At 39.5% G+C, this 19,683-nt stretch overlaps 2 protein-coding genes across 2 annotated transcripts in view; one reads left to right on the plus strand and one right to left on the minus strand.

Moving 5' to 3' along the window:
- LOC143193666 (uncharacterized) overlaps positions 1 to 19,683 on the plus strand; it is a 103,880-nt gene that overhangs the window by 63,326 nt on the left and 20,871 nt on the right. The window lies entirely within an intron of this gene.
- LOC143194372 (uncharacterized) lies at positions 679 to 1,612 on the minus strand. The gene has a single exon (XM_076401094.1). It carries the CDS (start codon positions 1,587 to 1,589, stop codon positions 696 to 698), a length of 894 nt encoding a protein of 297 aa, XP_076257209.1. The 5' UTR covers positions 1,590 to 1,612; the 3' UTR covers positions 679 to 695.

Below are 19,683 nucleotides of genomic sequence, written 5' to 3' on the forward strand. Positions count from 1 at the left end.
GGTACATTCTGCAACGCGGTGGTTTTTCTGGTGTGCCTAGAAGGTGATCGATTCTGTGAAATTTAAAATATACATTTTTAAAAAAAGAAGGTCTTAATTTGTTTCGGTTTTTTCCAGATGAGTTCGTTTCAAAAAGGGACATAGACATTTTTCTTCGAAAAGTTAGATGGTCGAGTATTCTCTTTTCGATTATATTCGACGAGTAGTTCGTAGAGCCGTCGCCTATCTTTTCTTGGAATTTCTCCCATACATATTTCGTTTGCGTCTATAGTCTGGAGCTCATAGTTTCTGAACTCATCAATTTGCCTCTCCTTTATCTCATACCCCCTTGCTACCGTTTGTTTTCCACCAATTTTCAATGTCGTGTTGCTGATATTCGTGATGTTCATCTCAAATATTGGGTCTGCGATGAACACTGTGGAGGGGACGTAGTTTTTGGTTATCTTTGGTGGAATAACCAAATTTGGTGCATGCGCTTGAACTCTGACGACGGCCATCGTGTTTGGGGCGATCTCGACAGCCTGCACGGTTCGTACCTTGTGCTTTTTTACCTGGTCATCATTTTCCGTTTCCACCTATTGCATTTCTTCGTCACTTTGAGTAAGGTCACTTTTCCTCCACTAATTCTCATTTCTATATCACCAGAATGATTATCGGTTGACCTATAATAATATCTACATTACCCATCTCTGTCTTTACGAAGAGCAGTGTGACTCCACTGTAACCCCATTAATCTGTATTACCAGGCACGCCTGTCCTTTGGTGTATTTAATTTGGTTGCCGAATTGTTTAATGTACGTGTCTGGAGTCTCAAGTTGTAGATTTACACTTTTTGTCACCCGCATATTAGCCACGTTGATTTGGCTACCCATATCTAGATATCCTCGAAATGTCGTGCCCTGTATTTGGACTGAAACGAAATATTTACTATTAGTATCATTTACTTGCCTGTGAAGGGTTTTTACTGCAGCTCGCTTCGTAAACCAACATCCTTCTCGGCTGTGACCTTCTCGATTGCAAATTGTGCACTTCCTGCTTGCGCGACCGATTGTGGGGAATAAAGGGTGCTTCTGTTCGGTCCGTCTGGGTGGTTCTCTGGCTGCGGATTGGCCACTGTTGTCTAGCGAGTGTGGTATACCCCTACACATTCGAGCCACGTGACCTATTTTGTTGCATATGTAGCAACGAATCTGCCGACCTGTCGATGGACTCGCTGTCATTAGTTGCGACCCCGATCCTGAGTCGTCCATCTGGCTAAGGAAGCCCTGGAATAATGCTTCCAGGGATTGGTAGTTGCCGGCTTTAGCTGGCCCGTGGAGTGACTTGGGCAGTCCATCTATTATACAGATAACTGCATTTCGCCTACTCAATTCACATTTCTTCGTGAGGATATTCTTCATGTAAAAATAGTGAACCGTGGTTTCATCCGGCAGCTTCTTCCTCCTCAGCAGTTTCCACATGTTATCCATGAAACGTTCATGGCTGGGAAAAGCTTCACTTATTGCGAGTTCCCACCCTTCCCAGTTTTTCTCGTACTCATCTAGGGAGTTGTACCACACCTTGGCTAGACCGTCGAGCTTGGACTGCATGATATATGATCTGCTTGTTTCTGACCAACCATGTATAGACCCTAACTGATCTATTTTGTAGAGCCAATTTGCAGCCGTGGTGTTCCGTATTGCCTATGACAGCTGCTCCGCCTCGATAGTATTGTACTGATCGCCCATCTGCGGACCCTGTTGGAAACGCTCCCCCTGTGTCTCCGGTTGTGGGTGATCCTCTGGGTGACGGCTCGGTGGTGGACTAGGCAGGTGGTGCCCTCTTTGACGGCAGCTTGATTGAGAGCGGTGACGCCCCCTTTATGGTGTCCTAAGTACGGGAGTCTCGTCTGTTGGGCCCCCCTCGAAAGTGGTCGAATGGTGGGTCCCCCCTTGGAACGGTCATCTGGTAGGGCTCCCTGGACTGTCGACTAGTTGGTGGATAATCGCTTTGGTGGCCTGGATGGCACGGGTGTGGCACTCCCGGGGCCCCAGCCTACCTCATAAGGCTATGACCGTTGAGTGTAGACTAAAGTTTACGATCTGCAGCCATGGCACGGGTGTGGCAATCCCGGCGGTCCCGGTCTTGTGTTGTCCTGTATTGTCTCACTATTTGTTTTATGTCATTTCAAAAATATGGATAGTACTCATATTGGAGAACCTGTTACGGTGCCCTGTGGTCGGATCCCCAGTACCCGTCGAGAGAGTGGGCGGCCGCGCAGACCCTGCACGACAGTCAGCCGTGGACTGCGCAGCATTACCGGTAGGTGACCAGGCCAGAGTGCAGGCAATGACTACTGGCAGAAGTTCTGGTCTTAAAAGACACAGAAATGATAAAACAGAATGGAATAGAATGGAGTTTGATCGATATTATTTGGTATCATTTTTGGATGATTATCTAGCGACTCTGTCGCCATTCATCATATACAGAAGTATCTTGTCGACTGTCAGAGAGGTGAGAGAAGTGAAAAAGTTGAATAATGGGACATTATTGGTTATAGTTGAGAATCGAGTCTAGGCTGAGAGAATTATGAGGCTGAAGAGACTCTTCAATGGTGATGTATCTGTCTCCCCGCATAAAACGTTGAATTTCTGTAGGGAGGTTATTACATCCAGGGACCCTACAGTATGTTCTGATGAGGAAATTTTGGAGAACCTTTCCTCACAGGGGGTCACTTTGGTGAAGCGGCTAACTATCAGGAAAGATTGTATGGTAAGGCAGACCAATAGCTACATAGTCACCTTTAGAAGAGAGTACATTCCTGGTAGTATAAGAGCGGGATATTTGAATCTGAGCGTTAGACAGTACATATCCAGTCCACTCAGATGTTTTAACTGTCAGAGATTTGGCCACATGTCCAATAACAGTCCATACCAAGCTACGTGTCCATCCTGTGGAACAACAGCACATGCAAAAGACACCTGCTCCCCTCTCCCCACTATGTGAACTGTAGCCAGGAACACTCTCCTCGCTACAAGGGTGCTCTCGCTATAAGGAAGAGACCCCCATTCAAAAAATCAAAACTGATGAAAAATTACCGTATCACCTAGCACGAAATAAAGCAAAAACACAGATGGGAAACACTCATATGAATTATACCAGGGCAGTTAATGGCTGTTCAGTAAATACCTGCTCACAGCGTAATTTTGCTAATGGTTCAAATCATGACACAGCTATGAATATCAGACTTATTCCTCCTCAAGATCCTGTGACTTTCATTGGTAATAGAAATCCTAAAATTAAAGTTTCCTTGCCTAAAGGGACTTTAGTCCCTTCTTCTTTCCGACGCCTCTCCCCTCACTCCCGCTGCTCCTCTGGAGGAAGGGTGAGATTCCGTTCTCCCCCTCTCTCTAATTTCCCGTTAGAGGAGCGATCTCCCTCCCTCACCGCTAGTGGGAACCAGTAAAGAGAAAACTTTTAATAATAGAGATCGAGCCTCCACGCCCAATTCAACTCGGGGCTCGTCTCCTCCTTCTAAGAAGAATACTAGTGGTCCATCCAGGGACCGCTCTAAGCATGGCAAGAAGGAGAAGGATAAGAAGACGGAGATGGAATTATAATGGCTTCCATGAATGGTATACTACAATGGAACGCTAATGGCATTAAAAATAAGTACGAAGAACTTAAACTTATTTTGGGACTCTACCACCCGTTCATTGTCCTTCTTGAGGAGACTAACCTCTCTCCCCGAGACACATTTAAAGTAAAGGGTTATGAGATGTTGAGGAGAGATCGACTTGATTGCGCCCACTCATCTGGAGGGGTCGCGTTGCTCATTAGGCGCGATGTACTAGGTCAGAGATTAGACATTTCCTCTGATTTGGAGACTGTGGCAATCAAAACCTATTTATTTAAGCGGAAGATTACCGTCTGCAACGTATATCTACCTCCGTCTATGGGTGTTGCTAGACGTGATCTTGAGAATCTGCCGTCTCAGTTGCCTGATCCGGTAATAATGATGGGGGATTTGAATGCATCTTCACCAGCATGGGGATCTCCTTCTTATAATTGTAGGAGTAGATGGTTTACGGAACTGTTCGAAGACACTCGTCTACACATCTTGAACAGTGGCTCTCCTACTTTGATGTCTTCCATATCGGGTGCTTTATCGCACCTAGACCTTAGCCTCTCCCCCTCTTTGGCCTTCTCATTGATCTGGACTACTTTGGCGGATACGCATGGTAGTGATCATTTTCCCACGCTGATAGAATCGCTTAATTAACAGAAATGGAGGCGCACTACCAAAGTACTGTATCTAGCCGTACAGATTGGGATCACTTTAGATCAATCTACCTCAGATTCTGAGCGATATAGAGAAGACAGTTCAGTCTACCACTGGAGCCATGCTGAGAGCGGTATCTATATATTCCCTCTCTCCTATTATATCTCCAACTCCCTCTCGTAGATCTGGGAAACCGCCGGTTCCATGGTGGAATGATAATTGTGGCAGGGTGATCAGGGATAGGAAGAGAGCGCTTAATAAATTTAAGTAACATCCAACCCTTCCAAATTTTATTAAATATAAAAGAGCCAAAGACTTTGCCCGGAAAACAGTCAGACTGGCAAAGACTGCCTCTTGGAGGGAGTATACTGACCGCATCACTCCGGAGTCCGTCCAGGGTAATTTGGAGAAAAATTCATTCTCTGAAGGGGGTACTCAAATGAAGATCCCATCTATGATAATTGATGGCAGGCCAGCGGAGGACCCCAGCGATATATCGAAGGCCTTCGCAGCACACTATAAAGTAATACTGAATGTACATCATGAGGAGGATTCAGTTGCGGACGTGACAGCTCCTTCACACTCCTTCGCTGGCTTGGATGACCCCTTCTTTATGAGAGAGCTTAGATGTGCCTTGGGACGGAGTAGGGATGCTGCCCCAGGGTTGGATGGGATAAGAGTGCCTTACATCTAAAATCTTAACGACCTACAAATGGACAATATATTGCAAATTTACCACATGCTTTGGTCTAAGGGTATTATTCCATGTGATTGGAAGCGGTCTTTGATAGTCCCTGTCCATAAACACAAGAAGCCACTATACTCCATCAGCAGCTATAGGCCCATAGCACTTACTAGCCATCTGGGTAAGATTCTTGAGAGAATGGTTTGCAGACGTATCATGAACTCGATTACCACTCATGAGGTTATGCCTATTAGTCAGTTGGGCTTTATGAAGGGTTATTCTATCATCAACCATCTGGTGGGCTTTCAGGAGGACTTGATGAGGTCTTTTAATACTGGACGGCATCTCCCCTCAGTCTTTTTGGATTTGGAAGTGGCTTTTCATTCTGTGACCCCCAAAGTGTGCTTGTTCAGATGGTAAAATGGGGTTTGGGGGCAGAGCCTTCAGTTATGTGGCGTCCTTCTTGACTGGCAGAGTCGTTCGAGTGAGAGTGAACGGCTCTGTGTTTCCCCTTTCAGACAGACTAATGGAATTCCTCAGCTCCTGCATTAGCCCTCTACTGTTTAATTTAGCAGTAAACTCGATCAATTCCATCATCCCTCTACACATTGGAGTCAGATTGTATGCTGATGACATAGTTATATATCATGCCCTCCATGACCCCAAGATTAGTCAGTTGAAATTGCAGAACATCTTAAATAGGCTACCAACTTGGGCAACTAATAACGGACTGAGGTTCTCCCAATCTAAGTCGGTCAGTATGCATTTTTGCAGGGTGAAAAACTGCTCAAGAACGTCTATCCTATCGCTTGGTGATAATATTTTGTCTAATGAGCCCCACCACAAATTTTTGGGATCGATTTTCGACCAAAGGCTCAGCTGGCACTCTCATATCAACTACTTGCTAGGGAAATGTTCCTTGGATCTTCGCCTCCTCAAATTGCTGTCCAACTCACGTTGGGGTGCTCACAGTGCATCCGTTAGAAACATCTATGTGGCCCTCCTGAGAAGTAGGATGGACTATGGAAGCCAGTGTTATATCACTGCACCCCTCTCATATCTGGGAAGACTTTCTCCCTCTGGAAGGCTTGGATGTGTGCAGATATAAGCGTGAATTTAGAGATGAGTGCCTTCCCCAAGGACTCTACAAGTCCGCAATTTTACAGAAGCCTCTTCTAACAAATAATGGCATCTCGTTTTCATGGATATATAACAATATTCACTGGTGGCTCTAAGAATGAGGGTGCGATTGGTGCCGCCCATACTTCCGTTCTGGGGGAGGAATGCTCCCGCCTCCATCCTTGGACCAGTGTCTTCACGGCCGAGTTGAACTCCATCCATAGAGCATTGTCCCGAATGTTGTCCACAACCTTGGAAGGCCCAGTTGTCATAATTTCTGATTCAATGAGCTCTATCAAGGGCATCCAGTCTGGACTGAACCCCCACCCACTGATTGTTCAAATAAGGGACATTCACGCGTCTCTCCAGGGAAGGGGGTTGGAGGTTAATTATCTTTGGGTTCCCTCCCACATTGGAATTCAGCGCAACGAGAGGGCAGACTTTCTAGCGGGTAATATGATCAACTCTTTAACAAATAATAAACTCTTTTGTAGAAGGGATGGGCAATCCAGACTAAAATCGATATATAATCAACTCGACCAATTGGGATGGGATATGCTACTCAAAGACAACAAGCTATGCGAGGTTAAGCATCATTTCTAGCGGACCAAAGGCAAAACGTCATACCCCCCTAAAGTCAAAGGAGACAGGAACTTTCGCAGTCACCAACCACGAAAAGACCGAACTCCTCGGTAAAACCTATGAGGCCCAAATTGAACGAACTCCCTCCCACTACAAATATAAACGCTGCTGAGAGCGACGAAATCATTAGGAATGCGAACTCCGTTCGTTCTCAAGTGCCTCCGAATTATCTTTTAAACCATCTAGTCACTCCTAAAATACTCACGCAAATGATCAGTAAGATTCGGAACAAGAAGGCCCCGGGTTTCGATAATGTTTCGATAGCCCAACTCAAAAATCTTCCCTACAAACAGCTCGCCGAACTAAGTAATATCATCGACGCCATTCTGAAGCTGCAACACTTTCCGTCCACATGGAAACATGCATTCATCGCAGTTATCCCCAAAAAAGGAGCTAAGTCATCACCTTCTGACTACAGACCTATCAGCCTACTAAGTTTCATTTCCAAACATGCTGAAGGAGCAATCCTTTATGCTCTTAGTGACTTTACGAAGACAAACAATATCATTCCAGAAAGTAATCATTCAAAACTCAGTCGTTCATCAGGCCCATCGACTGGCCGCAAAAATCAACTGTGCTTTTAACCGACGTGAAAGACTTAGAGCGGTCTTCTTGGACCTAACTCCTTACTAACAGTAAGAAGTATCAGTTAGGGTCATTGGATCAGCTGATAGGGTGGGGTTTAGTGGGTAGCCCAGAGGCAGCCTCCACATAACCAGTCCAACTCGCTTATTCCTGCGGGTCTTCCCGACCAGGTATCCGTAACAGGATTCACCTACCCGGTTCCAGGCCAAAAAAACAAAAAAGGGTAGAAAACCCAAAAAAGCTAAGCCGAAATGTGCAAACTACAATGAAGCGTATCCGGCAAGATATAGAGGATGTGTAGTTGCTAAAACACTACAAGAGAGGAGAAATATAATAGCTCAAGTTAAACCTCAAGAAACAATGAGTGAAAAGAAACATCTGAAAAAATATAACAACGTTAATGGTGAAATGATTTATGCCCAACGTATCAGTCAATATAACCAAAGGGACACAAAGGAAGATGAAGCAATCACGAACGAATTGCTACTTAACCTAATAGGAAAGCTGGACAAACAAGAAAATATGATCGACTATTTTTCCGAAAGGATTGAAAAACTAGAAATAAAAAACATTAGGCCTGTGGCTCCAAAAACCCGAAATGGCAAATAAAGATATCCGAATAGCAATTTGGAATGCTAATAGAATCCAGCAATATCACGCTCCCCTACAAGTATTCCTACATATGCAAAAAATATATATTTGTCTAATATCAGGAACTCATTTAATAAAAGAATCCTTATTAAAATTTAGAGGATATAAATCCTATCATACCATACATCCAGCTAACATTGTAAGAGGAGGAAGTGCAATAATAATAAAAAAGAACATTTCCCACTATTAAGAACCCGGGCTCAGTACAGCAGAAAATCAGGTGACAGCAGTAACTATTAAATCAAGCAGATACAAGGTTACAATTTATTGTGCTCCAAGATACAATCAAAAAAGAAAAACTATTTGAATGTCCTAAGCACCCTGGGAGAAAAATTTATAATTGAAGGTGATTTCAATGCAAAAAATACAAGATGGGGATCTAGAATGACAACAACTAATTGCAATGAACTGCATAAAGCAACTGCTGAACTAAGATGTAGTTACATGTCAACTGGAAAACCAACTTATTTGCCGACTGATCAAGAGAAAACCCCAGACCTGTTAGATTTCTTCATAGTAAAAAACATAATATCCAACTATATAACGGTCGAAGAAAATTTTGAGCTAAGTTCAGACCATACGGCAGTGATTCTGACGTTGAGCGAAAATATAATAAGACAACAAAGAAACACAACGTTAACAAACAAGAGAACAGACTGGGAAGGATTTGTTGAAGAATTGAACTTCGTTTGTTCTTTTGTTCGTTGGAACTTTTGTTGAAAAATGTAAATTACGAAAAAGGTGACCACAAAACAGAACACCTCAAAATAAAAATAATTTAAACAATATTACCCAAAGACAGAAAAGGGAAATACTGGAAATTAAAAACAAAACCATAAATGACTATCTGAGAAATTTAACAGATGACAAAGAAACTGATTACTCACTCTGGAAAGCCACAAAATATTTAAAGCGCTCACGTCTACACAGTTCACTTTTAAGAGACCTATGTGGGAATTGGGCGCGTGATAATCACCAAACGAAACTAATATTGAACATAATTTGCCGGGCAGAGAAGCTGAAAATTCGAATTAAATTCGAAATTGAAAATGATTGAATTAGTCAAGCCGAAAGAGTTAACCAGAGTTATTAAAACTGACATTAACCCCAAGAAATCACCAGGCTACGATTTAATAACAGGAGTCATAACAGTCAGTCATTTAATAACAGTCAAAACCTGGGAAGTCACCAAACGAAATAAGAGCCTATTATGTAGCCAACCTATATCATTGCTACCCGTAATATCTAAGGTTTTTGAAAAATTCCTGTTAAAGAGAGTAAAACCGATCATATAGAGAAAAAACCTAATACCAACACACCAGTTTGGGTTTATTAACAAGCACTCAACAATTAACCAGGTCCACAGAATAACGGATGCTATTGAAAAAGCCTACGAAAGTAAAAAAATATGCTCAGCTATATTTTTAGATGTAGCACAAGCCTTCGATAAGGTTTGGCACGAAGGCCTTGTTCATAAACTACAAAAAATACTACCAAAACAACACACTGAACTATTAAATTCATACACTACAACCAGAATGTTTAGAGTCAAACAAGAAGGAGCTTACTCTACAATAAAAGAAGCTAAAGCAGGTGTACCACAAGAAAGTGTATTGGGACCAATGCTTTATCTACTCTACACTTGTGATATACCACAAATGGAAAATATTACGATGGCTACATTTGCTGATAATACTGCGATTATAGCTGTCGGAGACAATAATGAAGAAGCCTCACGAAAATTATAACAGGTAAGTGACAATATAAAATAATTGGACACAAGATTGGAAAATAAGAATTAATGAAAGTAAATCTGTACATATGCAATTCACCTATAAACACACCGTGGAAACACCAATAACATTAATTAACACTATCATTCCATATAGCAACAACGCTAAATATTTTGTAATGAAGCTCGATGCAAAACTTCGCTGGAAGGAACATATAAAGAAGAAAAGAAAAGAACTGGAATTGAAATATAGGAAAATGTACTGGCTAATTGGAAGAAAATCACAATTAACCGCACATAATAAATTGCTATTATATAAGTAAATACTAAAATCTATATAGACATACGGAGTTCAATTATGGGGATGTTCTGCAAAGAGTAACACAAATCAAATACAAATTTTTCAGAACAAAGTCCTGGGAGGTATTGTGGTTGCACCCAAATATTACAGGACTGATTACCTACATTGAGACCTTCAGATACCCGCATTCAGTCAAGAAATCAAGAGAATTGCAAGGGGACATGAGGAAAGACTCCATTTTCATACGAATAATGAAATATTGCAACTATTGGATATAACCAGAACAGGACACAGACTCAAAAGAATCAAACCACCTGATCTTGTGTAGTGTTGTGTAGTGAGGTGCATATATTAAAAAATTCAGCAGTTAGACGTATAAACATTATTTCACCAGAGACTGAGATAGAGCCGATGGGACCTCCTAGTTATATACCTAGATTTAAGTTATTATAAAGACAAATTGTAGGTTTGACGTAAACGACTAGTAACAATATATTAAATAAATAATAAAAAAAAGTTTAATTTAACCGGTTGAGGGTCTTTCTTGCACAACCTTGTTGTGGCTGATGTTTTAATTGAATCTATAAATTCTATCAATGTAGGGAAGTGATCGCTATCATGCAGATCAGCGACGGTGGTCCATCTCGCCAACCCTACAAGTGATGAGAGCAACATCCCAAATCCAGACATGATAAAGTGCCTGAAGAGGCCGATACAAATGTGGGGGACCCATCATTCATTATGTGTAAATTATTGTTATGAATTTCCTACGTGAACCATCTGCCTCTTTGATTGTAAAATGACAATCCCCACTCAGGTGAGTGTGCATTGAGGTCTCCCATTATGATTTTGGGGCTTGGTAATTAACTTATAAAATCATTGAAGTTCGTTCTGTCGACATTCGCTGATGGAGACAGCTATAGGTTACATAATGTCATTTTTCTTCCTGCTAGATATATTCTGATTGCCGTCGCTTCAAATTCCGTTACTATGTTCAGTCCCTCTACATATATGTCGTTATGGATTAAGATAGCAACATCTCCAGAAGGACGTGCACAATTGTTTCTGTCTCTTCTTATAATTTTAGAGCCACGTATTTAAATGGTATGAGTAAGGAACAAGGTGGTCTCTTGGAGAAAAACTATCGATGGCTTGTATAGACCCAAGATTAGTCGAAGCTCTTCCTGTTTCCTCTTTAATCCGTTAGTGTTCCACTGAATAATGATGGACATAAAGAACGTTGCTATTAGGTTTCTATGTCCATATCGCTCCAAGATCTATTGTTGGTGCTTAATTTTGAGTGATATTTTTTATGATATATGTGTTTTTCTTGCTTGGTGGCGGGGAACCACGCGAGGATCCAGGCATGGGGCTCCGACTGTTTTCGGAGGCAGTCTGCGTTCCTTGGCCCTTGTGGGGCGGCTTAGAATGGGTGTCCCCTCTCCGTGGGGATGATCGGGATGAATAGGGGACGAATTGATGTGTTGCCAATGTGTTTTCAATAGGGGTTTTATCTTTAGTTGTGAGAGCCCCACGAGTGGAGGTGGATGATTTCAATGTAGGTGCTGCCTTAAGTTCTTTTTTATCAATATCACATTGGGTGGCTGTGGTAACATAAGTCTTTTTGACTGCATTGGCAAAGTTCATTTGTGTTTTTCCTTGTCGCTGCTAAATTTCTGCCCATAAAATATGAGATTTTTTCCTGTACCTTAATTATTTGTATTAAAAATTCTTCTTTATAAATACGGCATCCCCTTTATCTTGGAGACTGTTCCTCTCAATTTACACAATGAGGTGGAGGGGAACATTCATTTTCACCATGCACATTTTTTCCACAGTAGGGACAAGTAGGTGCATACGTGTAGTTCAGAGACACATGTCAAATCTCTGACATTGGTAACATCTCATTGGATTCGGAATGTACTGCCTAACTCTCAGACTAAGCGATCCCGCTATAATCCTATCGGGAATACGATCTATTCTGAACGTAAGGATGAAACTGTTGGTTTCTATATTGTTTCCATTATTTCTCGAAACAATTCGCTTGACCGATGTTACTCCTTGAGATGTAAAACCCTACAAAATGTCTTCATCTGCACACACCGACAACTACCTACTTGATATCACGCTTTTACAGAAGTTCAGTGTGATATATGGGGCAACAGTTGCTTCTATATTATGCAGCTTTTTAAGTATTAAAACTTTCTCTGATTGCCTAGAATTAGGTACCATTACGAGTATAGTTACATTTCTTATCTTTTCCACATACTTCAACTCGCCCACTGCAAATAATAATTATATGTGTATAATAAACGAAGATAGACCTTTCAATAGATCACTCTCTGAAATTATTGCAAAGTATTTATTATAATCTTCCTGTGTATATCTGTCTAAAAATTCTATCTCTCTCCTGGGTCTTTTAGACCTATGTTCTGAGTGCCTGTAGTAGTTACTTGAATCCCGGCCGGGTCATCTACCGGAAGTGCTGTGCAATCGACGACTAACGGTCGAGCGGGGCCTGCGCGACCACCCACAGCCTCGACTGGTACTGCAGTTGCGAATCCCTGCACTGTAATTTTGTTTTCTATTTTATGTATTTCCATAACTTATAGAAAAATACATAGAACATGCAGGGGACGTCACAAAAGCACCACACAACTGGGGCCCCGGGGTCGTCACGTCCGTAATGTGGCTGCGACACATCAACCTTGGTCAATATCTCGCAACCACAGCCCTTGAGGTTTGTACATATAATTGATCAATTAGAATGAGCTACCTATACCCTTTAATACGTCTACATGTTGCACTGCTTTTCAGTTGAACTCAAAATATATTCCTCTATAATCCTTCCTAAGCTAGGCTATGTGTCCCTACTCTTCGCCGCTGCTGCTCCACCTTTCCTCAAATCCATAAAAGCCACTCAAAATATGCAGTATTCATTCTTCAAAATATCGTTGGGTGACTTTCAATCCCCCTGAAATTAACTTGTGCAGCTTTACATCTACCCCACCACTTTCTTATCGTAGCGATTTACTTTCACTGAAATTCACTGTGATATCGCTTGCTCTACCATCTTCTGTAAATTTGAGCTCCACTTGGAGTTATCCACCCATCCTGGCCCAGTTTATATCAAACCATCGGTATGGATGCTCATGTGTGCTGCCTGGATAGAACCTGTGCTTCGTTATGGTTTTGTTTGTAGTCCTGTATTTGTGTCAATTTATAAATTGTATATACACTAATTATTATTTTAACACCACTGTTTGATAATTGACGATATTGCATAATCTAAAGAGATTATTTTCCGAATGCTCCAGTCCAATATGAATTTCATTATCACCATTTTGACAGATCCCAACAAATTGATCGATGGCATGATTAAGTACCGCCAAAATATTCTGGTCAATAAGTTGAATTCACCCATAACTAACCTTACAATCAGAATTTTTAAGGTGAACATAATCAAAAATCGGTCACGTGATGTCTTCAACAACCAATTTATGCACATTCGAATTAATATGGAAATTATTCACGAGTTTCAGTGAAGCCAGGTTAAATTAAATATGCACTATCTATTTCGCGTCCGCAGTTGTTGAAAATCTACCAGTGATTTCTTTAGAAACTATTACGTGGTCCCCCATTGTGACTGTGATGAAGGATTCAGTAAGAAAATCGCACCCAAGCAAAGCTGTAAAACCTGTAGTATGATAGATAGAAAACAAAACTTTAAATTAATATCGATATTTTCCACTTCAATTTTTGTATTAAAAGCCCCAAAAATTTCTAACAGTGACTCATTTATACCGCAATACCCCTTATCTTCTTGATAAACTGGAGATCGCGCTTCTACAGGTACACAATTTTAAGTTACAAGTACACAAGTTAATTAAGCTATTAGATGATCTTGAATCTAGCATTACACTCTAAGTGTATTTACAAACCTAGTCAACTTCACCTGCAGGTAACAGCAGGTAAATTGTGCGCAACCTGAAGTAAATTGGTTGATGTTTCAGGTTGTGGTTTAAATACGCACCAAAATATCTCTTACACTTTTTACACTCCGTCAAAAGATATCCAGGCACCGAAGTTTGTTGAAATTATTACCACTAGCACTATTCGGATTATGTTCACCAATATTTAGCCTTTTGCAATGCAGGTAATGTTTTCTAATGCTTCCAATAAGTTAGCACCCGACCGCAAACGTAATTTGGGAGCTTGATCTCGAAGTTCTCTGTCCGAAATGTACACTGTAATAGTACAACTATGTAATCGAACGTCTCTTCTTCTACAACCGGAACCTGATTTCCTAATATTACCTTGTGATAATAATCAGTAAATCGTTTCCTGATTCTCCACAATCTACTCTAGAAATATTTCCTCCTTAACAATTTACTACGACGATACATAGCTTCCAGTAAGTTGGCGACTAACATCGTTAAATAAGCTGGCTTAGAATGAAACCAAAACAATCCACGACCTTTCAATTTAACTATATAATAGCTGATTAAGACGCCAGCAGCATTATCCTCCAACTGATAAGATGCACGAAAGAGTTGCACCTGCTCCCATTGATCTGACCAAAATCACTCTGATCATCAAAATCGCCTAGTTTGCCGCCCATTTCTCAATTGCTAAAATGTCTGCTAGTCCTGGGCTTACCAAGCTGAGAATTAATTAAGAATTCACGTTCTTTTTGAAGAAATTATCGTCCTCGGCAGCTCAGTTTCAGTTCTCATCTTAACATTTCCATTTCAAATTGAACTTGCCTAGATGAAGAAGAAGTTCTTTCTTTGAACATTCTCGTAGGACAGTTCTTGTTAAATATTTTCCGATATTTCCTCCAGTCGTTCAATAAGTTCGACCCTTTTGTCATTCACTGGCAAATTTCGGGCCCTTAACTCCTCCAAATGTGTTACTGTGAATTGTTGTGAAAGCATTTTCGATTAAGTTAAAACTGAGATGATGTAAAAGAATATAAATGAAAATTTTTAAGTTTCTTCTATCTCTCCTCACATCTAATGCCACTACTCCTGCACATCCACGAAATGTCCAACAGTTCTGTCAAAAACACCAAAAACAAGACTTCATGATCCGTCACGTGCCGTGTAACATATTAATAACTGTACTTTAATTATCTCACTTTTGTAGGCGATAAATTGTAATAAATTGCATTAACAAACAGCACGGCTGTTTGTAACAAAAATGTTCTTTACAGATTGAAACGCTATGAATGAATAACTAGAAAATATCTAGAACGACCCAGAGACGTTACGGTTAAAAACACTTAACAGCCCTATTGTTCCAATCTATAAACGGCTCGGCATCAACTCGTTTTTCGAGAAAATAATGGGACCATACCTCGTAAATAACCCATATGGCCCTCGCTAGTATACCGAATTGCCTACAATATGAACAATATAAACAAATATTGTGTCATATTTAACATATTTTGGTTCATGAAAATATTTGGCGGATGTTTTTCCGTAGGTTCACCCACGAAATCTGTGTTACTTTTGTGCTTGTGGTGAGCCAAAATTAATAGGAATTTCATCTTCTGATATATAGCATTCTGCCTAAATTTAAAAAAATTCCATATTAACATTCCAAACAAACTGGGAATTCCCTTCACGGAGAAAAAACAACTATAAAAGGCCAACCAACGAACAGATCGTCAATTCTTTTCATATTCAATGTAATTGCTTTCAATTCCATTCTTATTTGCATTAAATCAATTGTATCAAAATCAGAACAGTTAGTTCTATATTATAAAGTTTTGAAATAAAAGTTTTAAAAACGATAAATAGTAATTAAAATATTTAACTAGCGCAGTCGTTCGAATTAGTGTACTTAGCAGAGTTCGTAATGTCGAAGACGCAGCGAAAGGCTTGTTTCAATAGCTTGACACTATTACCACCATCCCGTAGCGAGAGGACTTCAGTATAAACATTATTCCTACATCGACAATCAAGAAGGGCGAACTTCTAGAACTTCCCGATGAGTACTAAGTTTTGATCAATTCTTTCCCTGATATAAACTGAGTAGTCAAAAATTGCTGCAACACCTTTTTGTTTAAACTTAAATTGCATGACATCACACACCTCTCTGTTTAACGATAAATGCAAGACATCGTAACCTCTCTGTTCGAAGTTAATACCATTAGTTAAAAAAATTAAACCAATCAAATCAAACCGAAGATTTAAATTCAAAAGAATTAAATCAATCATATAAATCTGATTAAACTTTTTATATTTACAAAATTACTTTAAGAAATTATTTTTATATTTTATACACTGAAAAAAAAAACATTTATATACCAGATTTAAACAACAATTAATAAGATAATTCATTTACAAATTCGAGACGATTTAATTAACAATTTTATATTAAAATTAAGATGGAAAACTTAAAATTCTTATCATCCATACTTCTTACATTTAATGGTAACCCCTCACACCTCCAGTCGTTCATAAAAACAATCGATGAGTTTAATGCAACTTGTGCACTGGGTGAAGATATTAAAATATATATGGCAAATACGTTTATTACTATTATTCAGACCAGATCTAGCATCATGGCACCAGATAAAATCAGCATTAAGACAAAGATTTGGTGATAACACGAGCTATCAAATATTATTGCAACAATTGCAACACGAGGAAACTCAATCGAGCGAGTCAACTACTAACTTTTGCAACAAATTAAAATTAATGGTACAGCAAATAATTAATAGAATAACAATAGAATTCTCAGAACAGAATAGTCCGATATCACAGGACTATTTTGGAAAGATACCTATGTCAATCAATACAGTAGGCCCCAATTACAATAATCGACAATGGCCTACTTTACAAAGACATTCCCAAAACCCACATGGATTACCACAAGCCGTTAAACTAGTGTTTCAAGAGTTGACAAATACAGAACCTGAACAACAACTCGCAGAATATGAAACCCTAGAAGACGTTAATGATGAAAACTATATTGAGGAAGATCATGACACAGAAGAGCAAGCTTTCCACAAAATCCCTACGGACAAACCCCAGGGATAGTTAACTTGAACAACATTACGCAAGCCACCCATCTACTCTGTCTCCATATGAAGTCTGACCCGCCATCAACCATACTAATCGACACAGGAGCCTCAGACTCCATTATATCAATCTGATATTACAACCAACTGAGAAATCAAATATATTACGAGCCATTTAAGTTGATATCTCGCAACAATACTTTACAAACTCACCATAACGTCGATTTACAATTACATGATCAGTATGAAATCAACTACAAATTCAAATATAGAATGATTGATTGGCACCGTTATTACGACGTCCTAATAGGCTCCAATGACCTGAAGCAGCTCAACGCAATAACAAACTATAACAGGAAAACGAGAGAAATAACGAACAGGTTAATACCCTTCACTATTTTCTCAAACGAAGACATCTCAAAACCATCAAATAAATCGAAAACCTGTCTTCATATTCCTGTTGACCGTAATCAAGGTGAAACATTACTACCAGCTTTGCATAACATCAATTATACGATACCCGAGAGCCCAGTAACAATTAAGGATGGATGTATGCCACATCCATGTCCAGAGGAAAGAGATATAGAATTTACAGAGAAAATACCCGTAATACCGATTCAGGAGAATGTTTAAATATCAGGAAAAAACACAACATTCTGTAAAGATATACTACCCATAAAAACTCTACACATAAATACAGAGCAAAAGAAATCAATAATTAAATTGTGTAGTTTATTCCAATATATATTCCATGATAAAACATCTAAATTATTTAACACTGTTAAAACTACATATCACATAAGAACGAAATACGACACACCAATCTATACCCGTTCCTTTAGTCATCTTCCATCTATAAATAATCAAACTAATAAATAAATTCAAAAATTAACAAACAACGAGATAATACGTCCCTCAATATCACCTTATTCTGCCCCTGTATGGATAATACCAAAATAGATGGACAACTTTGAAGAAAGAAAATATAGAATGGTCATAGATTATAGAAGACTCAATAAACACACAGTCGAAGATATATACCCTCTTCCCGGAATAGATGAAATACTTAATGGACTGGGAAAATGTCGATATTTTTCCACCCTCGACCTTAGCCAAGGATTCCATCAAATCCAAATGGACCCCAAGTTAATCGAAAAAAGACGGCCTTCGCCGTTAATAACAGTCATTTTGAATACTACGAATAACATTCGGGCTTAAGAACACCCCTGCCACATTTCAAAGACTTATGGGCCAAGTTTTAAGAGAACATCTATATACTTATAGCTTTGTTGTTCTCAAAAACACTACCAGAACACTTAAACCATCTGAAAAATATCTTTAAAACACTAAGAAATGCCCAATTAAAAATACAATTAGAGAAGACAGAATTTCGTATTCGACGTAAGGAATTACCCTTCCTTGGGCACATTATCACTAAAGAAGCAATCAAACCAAATCCAGAGAAAATAAAGGCAATAACCAATTTTCCAATACCGAAGACCACCAAACAACTGAAAGAATTTTTAGGTCTCACAGATTATTATCGCTAATTTATCAGAATTTATGCTAAATTGGCAGCACTATTAACATACTGTCTAAAAAAGGATAATAAAACAGATGCTCAAAAACTAGAATAAACATAAGCTATACAAAAATTGAAAGAGTGCGTAGTAAGCTCGCCTATCTTACAATATCCTGAGTTCAGTAAACCATTTACACTGACCAGCGATGCCTCTAATATGGCCATAGGGAGCGTCCTATCACAAAATGGATATCCAATAGCGTTCTACTGAGGAACTCTGAACACTGCTGAGAGAAATTACTCCACCATAGAAAAAGAACTTCTCTCAATTATCCAATCATGTAAACACTTCCGTTCCTATCTTTATGGAGTGAAGTCTCTTATAGAAACTGATCATCGCTCCCTTGTTTGGCTAAATAAACTAAAGGAGCCCAATTCCACACTAATTAGATGGAAATTGATATTGAGCGAATATGATTATGACATAAAATATAAAAAGGAAAGAAAAAAATTGTAGCTGATGCCGTATCCAGAGCAGAGATCAATGCGCTGGAAGACGATGATACTGCGTCAATGATCCCGCAAGCATCACATGATGTAGCTGATTCTCCAAACTTTGACGAAGAGATCAGCCAATTGTTGACCAACCCACCAGATGTCGAAATGGACCTACGCGAGGATTGTGATTCGTTACTAAGAGAATTGGAACCTGACACAGAAACCTACGGCAGACCAGAAACAATTCACTCTAACAATGAACCTGAAAGAGCCGGCATCCAGATCAACGAGAAACCGCTCAAGATTTATCAAAATCAAATAATAATAATTAAGTCCAACAAAATATCAGTCAAATTTAACGAACACCGAACCAAACAAAAATTTACTCCCGAAAATCCTTAAAGAACAACTAACGAAAATTACGCGTTCTACATCAATAATCAATAGCTAGATAATACCGAAACTATTCAACTGCAGACGTGTAGTCCAGAACATACTAACAAGGAAAACACAGCTGGATATAATAATAAAATACCACAGCAATAACCACAATGGATTTATATTTATAATACAATGGAATATCAGAGACAATTAAAAGCCTAAAACAGCATTACTACTGGCCTGACTTAGACCAAGATGCCACAACATTTATTAACC

Source organism: Rhynchophorus ferrugineus, unplaced genomic scaffold, assembly GCF_030347505.1.
Source record: "Rhynchophorus ferrugineus isolate W39M unplaced genomic scaffold, kcgeb_rfMv2 rfM3, whole genome shotgun sequence".
Lineage (NCBI taxonomy): Eukaryota > Metazoa > Arthropoda > Insecta > Coleoptera > Curculionidae > Rhynchophorus > Rhynchophorus ferrugineus.